Raw genomic sequence first — 17,491 nt, 5'->3', positions numbered from 1 at the left:
TCTACAAATTTGTCGGTCAGAATTTTAAAATAAATTCCCAGAGGGGAAAAATGATTACAAATGTCCTGATTTTTACAATGAGTCACCGAGTTAACTATTAAATTTTTCCACTTTTTACAAATGTTTTTCCAAGAGGCCTAAAGCTTCCGCGTGTCGCCTCGCTTTCAAGCGGAGGTCCGCGATGGAGGTGTTTTTGGAGGAAATTCTCTCCACGAGGGGACTTCCTCCCCCTCCGGCGCCGATGGAGGCAGCCGCGGCGGCCGAGGAGAGACAGCTGGACGCGAGTGAAAGTGCGAGCGAGGGGTATGGAGGGGGGTAGAGGAGCAGGGACGATGGGGGCCCACCGCCCCCCGAGGTCACACCCCCAGCGGATGATGACGATAATGCAGCAGCGGCAGCGGCATACTAAACAAAAAATTGGGGATAAATTATCAGAGGGCGGATACGTATTTATGAAAAATTGCAAAAATATGTTAAACAAAAATTTAAAGATTAATTCACAGGGGGCGGATATGTATTTACGAAAAATTGCAGAAATAAATATGTATTTGATACGTATTTGGGAGAAAACGTCAAAATATTGTTTTAACATGCAAAATTATTTCCAAAAAATTTCCATACTATTTACGAAACAATGTTTAAAAAAACATGAACGTAGACTACGAATTTTTGAAAGATTTGCATTTTCTGAATTGTTTGTGGTCCAATTTCTTTGAGCAAAACAAGTTCGTGTCACATAATTGAAATATTTACAAAATATCCATTTTTGAAAAAAAAATATGTAAAGTTTCATAGAAAATATATGCATAATGTAAATTTAAAAAAAACAGATTGTATGAAAATATGTTAAATTTGGGTTCATCTTCAAAATAACAATTTCTCTAATTGATTCAATTAGCCAACATCATCTAAAACTGGTTAATGAATAATTCAATTTTGCAACTTCTTACAATCGGTGTCGTACTTATTACAAATAAAATGTATGTACGAAAAATTCTTAAAATATGTATGGAATTAATATTTATGAAGAAAAAACTTCAAAATATTTACGAAAGATGTACGAAAAAATAAGTATTTTAGAAAATTTTGTATTTTCGAATATAATATTTTTGTGTTATCAGTTCTTTGAGCAAACAAATTTCATTTCACATCGTTGAAATATTTACAAAATGTATGTATTTTTGAAAAATATGTACAGTTTTATAGGAAATATGCAAAATATAAAGTTACATAATTAAAAAAAAGATTTTATCCATTTCTGTATGAAAATGTGTCAGCCTTTTAGGTTCATTTGCAATATTTGAAATTTTCTTAATTTATTTAATTAGACAACATCACCTAAAAGTGGTTATTGAATAATTCAATTTTGCAAATTCTTACAACCGGTGTCACACTCATTACAAATAGAATGTATTTACGAAAAATCGTTGAAATATGTACACATATGTATTTAACATAACATGTCGTAACACATATATAGTTAATATTTCGGAAAAACGTCAAAATATTACGAAATGTAAAAAATATAAAAATAAGAATTTTCGGGAAATTAGCACTTTTGAATTTAATCCTCTGGATTTTTTGTGATTCAATTTTTTCGAGCAAAAAAAAATTCGCCTCACATCGTTAAAATAGTTACAAAATATGTAATAGATTTACGAATTTTTCCAAAATAACGGAAATACTTATATGCCTTAAAACCTTGAAATCAATATGCAAAAATATTTTGAAATTTTGATGATGTTAAGAAACATCCACAAAGTTTAATCGTCAGTCCCGTCATTAAATGAAAAAGTTCAAAATAAAAACAGAACAGCCCTCTTGTCATTATGCAAATTTTGCCAATTTTTTCTTCTTTTTTTTACACATGTTTTGATGAATACCAGATAACATTCGAAATATTAACAAAATAAATAAAATCTCTCCTTTTCCACTAAAACTTCCACGCAATCCAAATTAATTACGCAAATTTCATGTAAATCCGTACCTGCTGCGCCGCATTGATGAACGCCGTATCCAACGGTGAAGGAAGCGTTAGCGGCCTCAAATCGTACGGATCGTACGGATTGAGGCGCAACGAGCTCGCCAAACTGACCGCGGCGGCGGCGCTGCTCATATTGAGACAACTCGACATGGACACCGAATTCAGCCCGGAGAGCGACATCGCGACACTGTTCGCGATCGAGGTCGCCACCGAGGCCGATGACGACACGGGCGCCGCGCTTGATGAGGACGACGAGGATGGCATCGTCACGTGGTTGTGCGGACTGGCGGATCGTCGCGACGAGGAGGAGGACGTTTGAAGCAGGGCCGATGGTGAGAGTGGGGGCGGGGGCAGGTGGGAAAATGGGGTTCCGCGACAGTGCAAATCGCCCAACGAGTTGCCCCCAATGGACACGGGCATTATCCCTTTTTGAATCTGGCTCTCGTGTTTGCGACACTTTGCGCGACGATTTTGAAACCATACCTGTTAAAGAGAGAAAGTTTAGGTGAGAGATGCGCTGTGGATTTTAACTGCTTAATTTTTGAAATAGTGCAATCGTGATTTTTTTGGGGGAAAAATCAACCCAAAATTTAGAATATTTTGAAAAAAAATCAAGTCGATAGCTTTTCCCGTTCGAAATTTATTGAAAGTCAAAATCTTCCAAATCCAAATTTGATATAACTTTCACCTTCAATTACTTTTAAACGGAGAGAGCTAGCGACTTATTTTTTTTCGAAATAATCCTAATTTTTGGTTGATTTTAATAGCAACAAATTTCGGAAAAAATTAAGTCGCTAGCTTTCCCCGTTCAGAGGTTATTAATGGCGAAAGTTGTATAAAATTGAGATTTGAAAAACTTTTAACTTCAGTAACATTAGAACGGGGAGCGCTAGCGACTTAATTTTTTATCAAAATAATCCTAATTTTTGGGTTGATTTTTTAAAAACAAGAAATTTCAAGAACATTATTTCGAAAAGTGAAAGCACTCGTTTAAAGGGTTGTCCATGATTGAGCCGTTATACATAAAGCATGTTGAGACAAATAGTTTTTTCATGAGGGTGAACTGAGCGATGAAGGATCACCCCACGTCGAAAAAGGTGACAGTCTTGTGAAGGGTTTGATTTACATGGTGAGCGACTGGCTTGGCTGGGCTGACAAGGGGACGCTTTCCACCCATATTTTATAACCACTCTTTGCCCATGAATTTATTCATGAGCTGCTCCTTTTTAGCCAGAATCAGAGCTCATGTACCCATTATGAATGTCAGTCAGTCTGTCTGGCTATTGATTATGCTCGTAATAAAACTTATCCAATCGACTTAAAATTAATTTTGAACACGTAGAATATGCAAAAAAATCAACGTTTCGTTATGGTTTTAACCGTTGTCCAAAAAACGATTTAACTAGTTTTGGACATTAAAACTTTTGACGTTAAAAATATATAAAAAATGTTGAAAATAGGGCAAAATGGGACAAGTTTTCTTGCTGGGAAGAGATTTGTTTAGCTTTAGTAACCAAAATGAGCTGACTTTTTGGAATCTAAATTATCACCGGGTCGTCCAAGTTCATTCTCGTCTTCCTCAATCTCATCCTGGTTGGCAAGTAGTGGAAATCCAGTTGCAGAATTCAGTAGGAAAGTTCTTGAGAGGGAGAAAGTGAGTGGTGTGTGTGTAGTGGTATCTGTCTCCCTCTCTGCTTTATTAGTATTAGTTTCTCTCTCTTAGTTTTTCATTATTTAATCATTCGGCAGTCTTCCCTTGACGGATAATCTCTAATTTTGGACAATTTGGTGTGTAAGTGCGTAAAACGCCATGATTTAGAGAAGGCCAATTTCTTAATTTCTCATAAGAAAACATGTTAAAACAAACGTTTTTTTTAACTTCATGGTATTACACAAACTAAAATGGTCAAAATTAACGGGAGATTACATAAGTAGCTATTTGCATATAAATTTGCGAAAAAGTCAATAATGAACTTGTAACATTTTCCCACTTTTGGACATTTTCGACGTCCAAAATTATTTTAAACGAATAAACGAACCGAAAGAAACACGCTTGAAGATGAGGAAAAATTATTTCTGGAAAAATGAAAAGAAATTCATTACAAGTCCTGACTCGGGCGAAATCAAGCTACATTCTGAATTTTCCTCCTGTATGCGAATACATAATCGTGATTTGAACACTTTTTGAGGTTCAGCGACACGATTATGAATCGTTCCTAATTGCATCTCGGACTGACAATGATTTTCCTCGACGCCCGAGATGAATGTTAGTTCGAAGGGACGTATGAGAAAGTGGGGGCTCGGGTCGAGAAACAAGTCCGATTTGTAATTGTCACTGGGATCATTAGTTACTTTTCTGCTGGAGATACACAAATGTGCGACAGTGGCCGCGGAACTTGGGCAGGGACAACAGAGGGACATTATTCGATGTCCGCATCATCTCCCCATCTTATATAAACCACACCCTCTCCTCTTCCTACAATGGCAATGTCCCCCGATGTCCCCACGGTTTCCGCGGCCACTGATTAGATACGTTCACAGGCAGAGCATTGACTAGGACATTGCAGTGACCGCGGAAGGGTGGGGACAGAAGGACAATGTCCCCATCATCTCCCCATCTTATTTAAACCCCTTCCTCCCCAATCCTACAATTTTAATCTCCTCACATGTCCCCACGGCTTCCGCGGTCACTGAGTACATACGAACAACGCAAAATGACTAAGATATTGCAGTGCCCGCGGAAGCTTGAGGGGACAGAGGGACAATGTCCCCACGGTTATTCGATGTCCCCATCATCTCCCCATCTTATATAAACCCCTCCCTCCCCGCATCCTACAATTTTAATGTCCCCACGACTTCCGCGGTCCCTGAGCTACGACGAAGTATGTAGGACGAAGAAGAAGAAGGAGAGGACGACGGCGTAATGAAATTATAGCGAGGCATCCTGAGAAATGGATCTGTTTGTCCAAATCTAGTGATCTGATTGAGTGCGAGAAACAATTAGATGGGAAATGTGCACGGATAGCGGAATTATTTTATTGTTATTGAGGTAACGTCTCGCTTATGGCGCAATTCAGTCGGAAACATATTTATTACTGGCTGCTTTTTTGGTAATAATGACAAATCCTGAACGAAGAGCGGCACGATTACTGGACAAAATCTCATATATTTTATGACCATTCGTTCTCACTTCATTAAATGAAATGGGGGCAGATTGAGACGGAGGAGAGGAGATGGGATCGGGTGGAGATTAAAAAGCTAACAGAGATCCTTTCTTATACATTTAGAACGGATTAATTAACCGGAAACAAGATTTAAAAATATTTTAAGTGAGGTTTAACTAACACAACATTTTTATTTCCCGAACGTGCCTTCTCGTACTTTTTATTAAAATTTTAGTTTTACGGAAAAATGTAGGATTAAAAAAAAAAATTCATCGATTTGATGACGACGACGAAGATGAGCAATTTTATGAAAGATTTTTAAACCGTACAACATAAACTTTGTATTTGATATTACAAACTTGTGTAATTTTGTAATGAATGAAATCGAGGGGAGGAGATTGAGACGGAGGAGAAGCAAATCGGTCGGGTGAAGCTAACATGAAGCTAATCATATATCTAGCTCATTAATTATGGGTAAACAAGGTTTAAAAATATTTTTAGTGGGGTTTAAATACCACAAAATATATTTAATTCCTGAATTTTATGCTTAATAAGCTTACTAAATTTTAGTACGGAAATATGCACGATTTAAAAAAAATTCTACCATTTGATGAGCAAATTGATTAAAGAGATTTTTAAAAGATACAGCGTAAACTTTGTTCTTGTTATTGCAAACTTGTGTAATTTTGTGATATGATTTTATGATATTTTGTATAATAATGACGATGAGAAATATATTTCTCAAAAAAAGACGTAAAATTTGTCCTTATTGTTAAAAAGTTGTTTAATTTTTGGGAGTGAAAATTATTAATATCGTTATGTATTTTGGTGCTATTTAATTAAAGTGAAAATAAAATATCTAGAACCACTATGTTAATAGGTGTTTACAAAATGTTGACTTATAAGTGTACCGACCATAAGTGATCGGAAAATAAGTCTCCTGGATTGACTTTTTTCTGGAATAAGACACTTATTTCGCTTGTTTTGAGCATCTGCTGCCGTTGAAATTTGACTCACTCAAATTTTCTGCAGGGTACGTGCTGCTCAATAAATTATTTTTCAATCGAGTTTTAATCCGTATTCAAGTTATTTAAAATTGTGAATAATTGAAATTGGTTTAATTACGATAGTGCAGTGAAATATTTAAAGTGGGAAGTTCAAATGAGAGTGAAGATTAAATTTTCAATCATTCCACGTCATAAATATCATATAATTTATATATTAGGCAAGAATTCAAAGGTTGTACCTATTGTTGAAGTTTTAGGTCTTTTTAAAGCTACTATGTTTGTTTTTGCAATGATTTTGACGTTTAATGCAATTCGGTCGCCTGAATTGCATACAACATAAAATTTAAACAAAAAGTGGAGCATTCAAATAGAACCCACTTATAATTGATTTATAGAAATGACTTATAATTTGTGGGAAAACCAAAATAAGTCGATTGTAAACCCCTAATATAAACTTTTCAAAAATATCTAAACGGCGTTATACAGCACAAGTATTTATTTTCTGATGAGTAAATTTTTATTATTTATTTTCATCCGGATTTTTAACATTTTTGCATGAAAAATGAAGATTAAATATAGTGAGTGGCTCATTACGTAAAAGCTAAAATTTAAAATTTTCAAAATAAAATCAAGTAATTTTCCCCGAAAAAAAAAACTCGAAACGAAAACATGTCTCATAATAATATTTATTTTTAACTTAAACAACTTTCACTTGAAATGGATAGAAATTTAGCCCAATTTTAATTTTCATTAAGTAGGTAATAAACCTTAATCAATATTTTTTATGTTTTTGTTGACAGTGGTTCATTGAAAGTTAAATGGCAATTTTCAGAATAAAATTATCCCCGAAAATCGGAGCGGAAAGATTTGATTTCATCATAACATTTATTTTTAACTTTCCCCTTAAACAACTTTCACTTTAAGTAAAGGCAAATTTAGCCCAATTTTAATTTTCATTAAGTATGTATAAAACCGTAATTAATCCATTCTTAGGATACGAATTTAGTTTGAAATTCTCATCAAAATTAGACATCCTCACATCACCTACCTTGCCGTTAGCTACTTAAATCATTACCGGCGGAAGGAGGGGGACATTGTCGTCCCCCTGAAATTCGGCAAAATCGTATCTTTCTCACGCCCTCCTCCTCCTATCCCACAATGCTAATTTCCCCTCCCCATAAGCACACCTGTTCACATTCATTCATGTGACTGATTATGATAGTGAATGATGTTGAATGAAAATGAAATTCGTATTATTTGAATAAAGATGACTGAAAGATTCCGTCATTCTGAAATGACAGTCATTCATCTGAATGAATGACTGTGAACGAAAGGATTATTCACTCCGTTCATTTTTCACCCTATGCTTAATACATGGGGCGCAGTAAGAAATGAAGTCCGATGAAGTGAAATGAATTGAAATGAATTTGAACGATAATGACTGAATGTGAATGAAAATCTTCAGTCAGAAATCGGGATGACTGACTTTTGAATGAAAACCAAATTTTTGAACAGGTATGGCCATAAGTCCCCCCCCCCAACTTCCGCCGCCACTGGATCACACATTCTATAGAACATTTCCTGTTTAATAATTCTGCTCCTCTCTAAACCATGAATTTTAGCTGGTATTTTGGTTGGTATGACCCGAAGACGCATTTACCGGATTAAAGACCCGACAGCAAATTAATTACATTACATTAAGCCCTGCGTTACGGACATTACATATTCGCCATATTATTATTAGCATGAGGGAGGAACAAGGCATGATTTTCACAGTCAATTAGTTTCCTTAGCTGGCTGGTACAATATTATGGAGCACTTTAATTTAATCTATTAGCAGTATTAGCAGCCCTTCCTTCCGTCCGCCCTCCCGCCCATTATTCCCTTTGGGCACTTGTGCTTAAATGGACAACTTTTACTCGACGTAATAATAGTGGAGGACTGCAGAGGTGGGCAAAATATATAGGATTTTGAGCTCTGTTCTTCTCAGGGTTTGGATTTCCGGGCTGTTACAGCCACAAAAGGACGAAAGTCTACGTGGATAAGGCAACAATTAGGAGAAAATTGACGTTTTGTGAAAAAATTACTTTTTTATCTCTGTCAAAATCTTTACATTGATTTGACGATTTTCTAAAAATATTGAATTTTGACAAGGATAAGATGTTAATTTCTTCAGAAACTATGTATTTTTAGTCCAAAGCTGTTACATCCACAAAAAGACGAAAATATACGATGAAAACATAGGTTTTGTGAAGAAATTAACTTTTCATCGCTGTTAAAATACATTGTTTTCGCTAATTTTTAAAAAATAAAGTATTTTGATTGCGGTAAAAGGTTAATTTCTTCACAAAACTTGTATTTTCATACGAATTTTGTCTTCGCTACGTAGATTTTCGTCTTTTTGTGGGTGTAACAACCCCCGAAAATCCAAACTCTGGGAAGAACGGACGTTTAAATACTTTTATTTTGACGCCGTATTTTGCCCATCCCTGCATAATAATAGTGGAATAATGGAGAGGGTGACGTGGGTTTAATTAGTCTCCGAGTGGGTAATGGAGCAATGAAATGAATGAGAATGAAATTTTAGCCGTATGAGATTTGATTTTGCCTTTCTCTCGTCGTGAATGGGAACGAGGAGCAGAACATTAAAGGATTTTACCTGGACGCGAGCCTCACTTAATCCCAGGCGTTGACTTAACTCTTCCCTCATGAAGGCGTCCGGGTAATCTGACGGAAAATATTATGAAGGGTTAATTTTTAGCTACTTTGAACAAAATTTTGCGCTTTTGCTTCATTCATTACCACAAATTTACGCCACATGTTATAGTTTAACTATGGCGCAAGTTAGCAAAAAGTGCTTACGTGTCTCATCGAAAAGCCTCTCCAACTCGTTGAGCTGTTCCAACGTGAAGTTAGTCCTGCTTCTCCGCTGTTTGCTGGGTTTTCCACCACCCCCCAGCCCCCCGGAAGCGGAGTGGTGATGGTGGCTGTGGTGGTGGTTATTGTTGTTGTGGGTGTGATGATGATGATTATTATGTCCACCCCCACCCCCACTGGGGGACGATTGATGATGTCCACTATTCGGAGGTGACGACGAACTTAGAAGGGAATGTGGGGTGAAAAGTGCCCCAATTTTCCGGTGATGGTGGTGATGATGATGATTTTCGGGGGACAATTCCTCCTCGCTAAGTTTCTTGGTTTGGGAATGTTGCGAAATTTCCGAAGAATTCGACACGGCTGGACTAACCTCGGTAGAATTTTGGAAATTTTGAAATGGAAATTTCATCTCGGGAGGTTTTAAATCGCTCTTAATCAAATTTCGTGGTGGTGAAGGGGACGATTTTTCGTCACGTTGTTCATCATCATCTTCGTCACGAGGTTGTAGTTTAAGGTGTGATTTAATTAAGACGTTATTTTCCTCGGGGGGTGACATGTCACGTGGTGGGGACGCCACGTGGGGCGACGTGACCTGAGAAATTGGAACAATTTCCTCTTCCCCGGGGTCAATCTCCTCCAATTCCCCGCCCCCTGCCCCCTGGGGAGACTTTGACCTTGACCTTGACGACCTCCCTTCGTCCCCTTCAGAATCTTGGGGTAAAATGCGACGAATAAAGTTGGCATGATGGTCGTTATGATGATGATGATACGGCTTGTACTTAATCTTTTGATGTTTGCTGAGAGTTCCAGAGAGTTTTTTGCTTTCTCTTTTCACCAGTGGTTCGGGAACTTTGGGAATTTTGTCTGTAAAAGTGGAAAAGAATATGTTAAAAATAGTGGAAATGTCGGCATTTTCGGAGAATAATGGTGTGGCGAGAGATGAAAGTGAGTGAACTCGTGTTGTGTAAAAGTGTCACAATTTGTCAGCCTCCGACTTAACCGGTTCGACTGTAATGTAATTTGTGTAGAGTAGAATGAATAAAAAAGAAGTGAGAAAACAAGAGACACAATATCATTACGAATTCCCGATGGCATTCGTTCCCACAAGAGTAACAAGTTTTGTTCCGCTATACGGTACGGAATAAAATAATAAACCGGGGGAAACCGCATGTAGGAAAGGAGTGAAAGCAGTGGGTTGAAATTGGATATTATATTCATGTTAAAGTGCTGAAAATCTGTTAAGATTGACACGTCTGACGATTTTTTTGATGTTTGTGACCTTTGACCTCGGTCATTGAGGTGGCAGAAGTAAAAATTGTTAACATTTTCGTGTTAAAATTGACAAATCTGACGTGTTTTCGATATTTGTGACATGTAAGCAATTTAAAATTTGGTGACCTTTTCTGACATTTGGGTCAAAACGGAGGTCAAAATGTAATTCTTGGTTAAATTTCCTACTAACTTGACATCAATTTGACTTTGTGACCTTTTTGACCGTTTTGACCTTAAAGGGTGTGACCTTTGGCGCACAAATTCTAATCAGCTCTGCACCTTGAAATGAGAAATTTGCCTTCAAACTTTTAAGTTTCGTTGCGTTCACCCGTTATCGGATAGACGGACACACCAACGGACGGACAGACATTCTTATAAAGTCCTTTCCCCCCATAATAAACTGTGAAGTGAGAAAGCAGTTGATGGTGAATCAATCACCGTCTGAGAGAAAAGTGTGTGTGCACATGAGGGGAAAAGTGGTGGCTGGTCTGGCTACATTTTCCTAGCACGTTGTATGTTTGAGATTTAATCAAATTAAAAGACAAATAGAGTAAAGAGGGATTTGGGGGTCTTTTGGGGGTTATTAAGTTATCCCGTGAATCAGTGTAACAGAGCGGCCGGAGATTGGCCAAGCACCATTTAATTCCATTATGCGAATGAAAGTCAGCTTAACACGTATTATAAAACAGTGTTCAATTTGCTAAATTGAACTAAATCCGAGAGAGCAGTCGGGGTTGGGTGAACAGGTTCCCTTTAATAAAGCAGATAAGGGAGGCTGAGGCAGAGGAGGAGGCAGATTGTTCACATACATCACCTCCCAAGGGTAATGAGCCCTGTACAGAAATGGGGAGAGAAACCCGGGTTAAATTCGGATCGGAGTATGTATGTATGTATTCAAGGGATATTTTCTATATGTAAAAGTGACGCTATGCTTTTCACCCCGGTTTTAGGACGAGGCTCGTCGACTTTGGACAAATTACAGATGCCAGGAAAGGACAGGAAAGGTGGGTGGATGGCTGGGTGACTGAGAGTAAGTGAAAGAATGGAGGGAGGTTTATTTATACACAGAGAAAGATGTATTATGGACATGTTTTGTTACATAATAAACGTGTTTAGAGCATATATTTTATACACTTCTTGTCTTAAAAGATGCTTCCTAAATAAGTCGATATGTAATTAATTAGAGATTTTTGTTACATAATAGATGCATTTTTTTATCTAGAGCGTATATTACTTGTCTTAAAAAATCCTATGAATGATGTGCAATTAATTTGAGATGAATTGAGTACAATTAATTAAAATAAATACGAGAGAAAAATTGTCTTGTTGTCGTATTACGATGTTCGCGTTAAGAGGTTAATTGAAATTTTACGGCGATTGAAAATTAAGACTTATACACTCAATTTTTACACAAGCGCTAAATTTATCATTAGTGAAAATGAGAAACTTAAATACTCCTTATTGGTGCTATGTGAGAATTTAGTGTACAATTACATACATATGTAAAAATCCATGATTCGTAATCTCCGTAATACATTTGTGCTTAATTTGAGACGAGATTTATTGATATTTTCAAAAAAATTATATAAATATGAAAATAAAAAACTTTCATAATTTTAATCAAATTTGTCCGTAAATGGGAGCGACGAATCAAAATTTCTCTCCAAATTTACTAGGTACTGAAATGAGTATGTTTCCATTCCATTTGAGACAAAAATACAAATCGGCGTGTGAAGTTAACCCAACTCGAGAAAATGAAGATGTTCCACTTGCATAATTGAGTTGGTGTGGATTTCCACTCTGTGTAATCTTCCTAACCAAGCCAGAGGTGTATATGCAATTGAGGCGAGAAAGTGGGGATGAATTATGCTCTATTTGTTGCCCCGTAGCCCCAAAAGAAATCAGGGAAAGATTATTTAATTGAAACATTTTTCATTGTGTTTTCTCCGAGAAGATTTCCCACAGCAGGAGAGTCCCTGTCCTTTCTCGCCCCGAAAGTAATTTACATCCACGCGCTCCTATGCTTTTCACCCCTTAAATGATGTAGGGCACGTAAAAAGTAACCCGATAAACAGGAGTCTGGCAAAAATGACGGTTTGTAAACTACCCTCCAAATCTGGACGAGATACAAATTGCCGCAGTTGATAACCCGTAGTTTTTTCCAGTAACAATGGAGGTCTCCTAGAGGATGCCTCCGATTTTGAGAAAATTAGTGTCAATCGATCACAAATTTTATTAGGATGAAATTTGCGAAAGACACAACCCCCCCAATGGGCACGTTTGGCAGAGATATTTGCATCCCAAGAGGAGAAAACGCGCTCCAAAGTTTATAAATTTTACACTTTCCAAATTTACTGGGCGTCTTCTCTTGGGATGCAAATATCTCTGCCAAACGTGCCCATTGGGGGGGGGGGGGTCGTGTCTTTCGCAAATTTCATCCTAATAAAATTTGTGATCGATTGACACTAATTTTCTCAAAATTTGAGAGACATCCACTGTAAGTAGTAATTATACCCGTTTTCCGCCATGTGTCGACATGTTGATCGGGACGAAAGAACGTATGAGAAAGTCAAAATTGTGTTATCATACACAGTCTTCTTTTTTAGCAAATTGTTTCTTTCTTTTTTTGGCTTGAGAAATCAGAGACACAAAATTTTTAAGAGATCTTTTACCCTGTCCAAGTGCACCTCCCACCCAATCTTTCCTGCGTCACGGGAAGTCCCAATTTTGCAAATTTATTTTATTACGGGGTGATGAAATTCTTGAGAATGATGATAAAAACGAAGTAATTGTGTTATTTCTGGATTGAAAAAGTATAATAAATTGCATTCTGATGTTTTGTAATGCAATTTAGATAATAAAATTATGCCGGAAATTGAAATTTTTCATTTTCAAAATAAGCAGAGATGCCTTTTTTGACAAAATTACTTTATTGTGAGATTGGTTATACGACTTTTGTCTGAAATTGTGTGGTGCAACTAATGGCGGAGAAAGTAGGGGTTTTTTCAGTGCCAGATTTAGATGCCATTTAATTTACGCCTGCCACACCCCTTTACCCATCAGCTTGCCAAATTAAACAAAAATTCACTGAAAATCTAGTTTTGCACGAATTTGGATGACTTTTGTACTTTTTTAATTTTTTTCGAATGAAGTTTTGTTTTCAAAGAAAATTTAAAAAAATGATCAAAATCTTGGCAAAATTGCAAATTGTTTTCGCGAATTGTTGGGCAACATACTCTTACTTTTTCCACGTATTATGAGGAATCCTTATTCCATTTACTTATTTATTAAAAGGAAGAAAACCGTAAAAATTACTGAAATCCGGGTAAAATTGAATTTTTAGGAAATTTTTAGGCATCATAATTTGCCGTTGTAGACATACTTTCTCCATTCCTCGTTTCGTTTACTTTATTAAAATGAAATAAATGAGATAACACAAGTCAGCTCATTAAGTAATGAAAACTGTAAAAATTATCAAAACCCACGCAAAATTGAATTTTTGGCGAAGTTTTATCCCATAAAAATCTCTCGTTGCAAACATCCTCCAACTTTCTCCTCATATCGTTCACTTTTACTTTATTAAAATGAAATGAATGAGGTAACATAATTCTGCTCATTAAGTAATGAACAAGTCTCACACTTGTTAAACTCTTGTAAAATTAGGACTGCATAAGTTTCCCTGTGTACACTGTATGTTTCTTAATTTTATTAATAAATTCTGCCCTCCTCCTCGCATGTATCGTCCTCATCAACAAATTATGCAAGGCTCCAAACTTTGGACGGGATTTAATTTTCATTACTTTTCATCTCATCCTCAGCTCTCAACTTCCTGTATTTTCTTCAGGGTTCACAAATTAATGACAGAGAAATAGGTAAGTGCTTTTATGTACGTTTTCAGGGAGGAGAAGTTGCTAATTAATAGTGGGTAGTGTCACCTCATTTTGTACAGAAAAATAAGCCACGTGTCATAAACACATGCTTAACTTTTTACGCAAACTCAATATTTCTTACAATTTTTTCGAACGAACTGTAAAATGCATGGGAAGGTGAGAGAAAGTAGCTTAATAATTAGCTTGATTTAATAAAATGTTATGCTAATTAATACGCTGGAGAAATTAGTTTCACCTGGTTTTGTAGAGATTTTTTAATAAATTACATAAGCCCACGTACGAAAATTCGACTTGACTTATAATGCAAACTTTGTCTTAAAATGTCTAAAACTTGTGATATTTAAGACTTCAAACTTCATGTTAAGTTGGGTGAAAGTAGCTTCTTTATTAAAATGTTATATTAATTAATACGATGGGCTAGAGAAATTAGTATGGCTTAATTTTTTTTACAAATTATGTAAGTGACGAAAAATCGACTAAACTTTTTACTAAAATTTAAAATTCGTAAAATTTTTGTTATTTCGTACTTCAAAATGTATATAAGTTACCCATGTGGCACGTAAAAACGAGTTTTTGTCCAAATTTCATTAAATTTGTGATATTTCCAACTTCAAAAATGCAAATAAGCCACGTATCACATAACGTAAATACGACTATTGGTAGTTATCAGAAATTTTTAAACCTTAATAAAATTGTAAGCTTCAAATTTCACGATAAGATGAGTGAAAGCAGTATCTTCTATTTAATAACGCCACTACCACGACATTTTTAATTAGCACTTAAAATGCATTAAGTAAATTTTCATAATTTGTAAAATTTCATAAAATATTGTCATTTCGACCCTAAAAATTCATGATAAGCTGAGTGAAAGTAGTATCTACTTAATAACGCTACCACCCACCACCACCATGCATCACATAAGCTTCTCCCACATTAATTAATGAAACTCTCCTTCTTCCTCTCCCCACATGAATCCGAGTTAATTAAGGAAATTTAACTTTAACCTGGAACAAGCAAGGGATGAGAAAGCAACAAAAGTGGGATGAGATTTAACGAACTAAAAGTAAAACAAAGTTGATTTACAACAAACAAAAAGTCCTCGCGGTGCTGAAGATGGGGATGAATTTACAACGTACTTACTTCAACCGGAGGGAATTATGTATGTATTCGGGGAGAAAGTTGTTTGTTATGCAGCAGCGCAAAAAGAGTTACAAAAGTACTTGGTCTATTTTCCATTAAATAATTAATTAATCAGTGCCCTAAAAACTTTTGGTTTTCAGGTGTAATTAACGGGATATGGTAGGTATGTGTAAATAGGTGGTGGTGAAATATTATTTAGAGGGTGGTAGTTTATTAGTAGTGTTTCGGGTGAAAGTAAGACCACCACGTGCAAGAAATAACTGGGAGAAAGTGGTTTCTTGCAGGGAAATATTTTAAACTGGGAGAAATGCAAGGCGCGAGAAACTGCGCCCCGCCGCTGGAAATACTAAATACGGCGCGTATTTCTTGCACTTTCTCCCAGTTTCTTGCATCTCGCATTTCTTAGAATTTCTTGCACCTCCCATTTCTTGCACTTTCTCCCAGTTTCTTGCATCTCGCATTTCTTAGAATTTCTTGCACCTAGCATTTCTAACGTTTCTTGATTTTTGCGGTGAATTTTGAAATATTTTTCAACATGACGATTTCTTGAGCTCATCTCGTAATAAATTTGTTATTAATTAACACATTTCAACAACTAGAAAATTGACATGCAAATGCATCATATTCTCGGAAAAATGTGAAAAGAAACGAATTTTCCGACTTGTGTGATAGTGATTTCTTAGCCTTGTGCATGTGACTAAATGCTTCAGCCAGCTAATTTAAGGACAAGCACGAATAAAAATTAGTTTGATGTTGAATTTTGAAATATTTTTTAAAAGGGTAAATTTCCATAAGACAATTTATAAACAATTTAGAAAGGATTTGATGTTATGTAATTTTAATATTCAGACATTGCAAATCCACTTGCAGGTCTATCAAATTATCAAAATATCTGGGGGAACGGGCTGTGGAGATCTAGTGTTAATTTTAGATATTAAGACATTGCAAAAACTAAAAAATCGACGTGGAAATCCACCAAATTTTTAAAATCTCGGAAAAATCAGAAAAATTGGAATAATCTTATCCATCGAATTAATAAATTAGTATTTACTAAATAAATACGTACCACCAATTTTTCACTGGTGGAAACGTATTTTTTTAAACATGGGTTTTTTTAGGAATCAAATAATTACGATTTTATAAAAATTTGCTAACTTAAAGTTTTAAAAATGTTAGTTTGAAATTTTGAGTTGCACTTGTGTCGGTTCCCATATTTAATTTTATTATGCCTCCATAAATACTAAATTTCTAATAAAACTGCAATTTTTTTAAAAACCAGTAGTTCATCGAAAAATCGAAATAAAAAAAATAAGTGATTCTGATCAATCAAATAACATGATTTAAAAAAATTGCTAGTATTAATTAGTTTGAAATTGAAATTTGTATTTGCGATTAGATAGTTTCCCATATATAAAATTTGTTATGCCTCCATACATAAATGCCAAATTTCTGATAGAAATTCAATTTTTTTTAAACCAGTCTTTCATCGAAAAAAAAATCAATAGTTTTGATCACTCAAATAAGTAGGATTTTATCAAAAATTTGCGAATATTAATTACTTGAAATTTAGACTTCTTCTTGTGATTAGATAGTTTCCCATAATTAACTTTATCATGTCCCAAAAAATGCCAAATTTCTGACAGAAATTCAATTTTTTTTAAAGAATTTTGTACTCACCAGATTTATTTTTGTTCTTAATTTCTTCATTGTTATTGAACGAATCGTCGTCGTCATTTTGTGCTGACCTTGACGTCGTCGTCATCACCGTGTCCAAATCCGGTCTCGGACTGAGGTCGTTGTCATCGTCATCGTCCGAATGTGACGAATCGCTGCTGTCATTCCGATGACGATGATGACAATTGTTGACACTGTGGCTTTGACTGGGTTGGAGGGGGAGGGGGGAGAGGGGCTCCGTTTTTGGGGAACTTTTACCAAAAAATTTAATCTCTCTCGTCTCAGAGAACGAATTGGTGACGAATTCTGTCAGTTTTTCCATACTGTTTGATTTGTGGGGAAATTGAGACGGGTAGACTGGAATTGAGAGGTAGTATGGTTATTTGGCTGGATGTGGAAATGTGAGTGAGGATGAGACTGTAGAATTTCCGGGTATTTAAAAGAGAGGAGAGAGGAGGCGGAGAGAGTGAGATTTTACCCTCT

General features: G+C 35.9%; 1 protein-coding gene across 1 annotated transcript; it reads right to left on the bottom strand.

Moving 5' to 3' along the window:
* On the bottom strand, positions 1 to 17,403 carry LOC118436588 (homeobox even-skipped homolog protein 2-like). Its single transcript, XM_035854999.1, has 5 exons — positions 17,012 to 17,403; positions 9,018 to 9,896; positions 8,815 to 8,882; positions 1,988 to 2,467; positions 1 to 405 (listed from the first exon to the last, which is right to left on the bottom strand). The coding sequence occupies exons 1-5, from the start codon at positions 17,328 to 17,330 to the stop codon at positions 115 to 117; spliced, it is 2,037 nt and encodes a 678-aa protein (XP_035710892.1). The 5' UTR covers positions 17,331 to 17,403; the 3' UTR covers positions 1 to 114.
* Positions 17,404 to 17,491: the final 88 nt, after the last annotated feature.

Source organism: Folsomia candida, unplaced genomic scaffold (assembly GCF_002217175.1).
Source record: "Folsomia candida strain VU population unplaced genomic scaffold, ASM221717v1 Fcan01_Sc009, whole genome shotgun sequence".
Lineage (NCBI taxonomy): Eukaryota > Metazoa > Arthropoda > Collembola > Entomobryomorpha > Isotomidae > Folsomia > Folsomia candida.
Note: the sequence above shows the minus strand (reverse complement) of the source record. Positions and strands in the feature narration are given on the sequence as shown.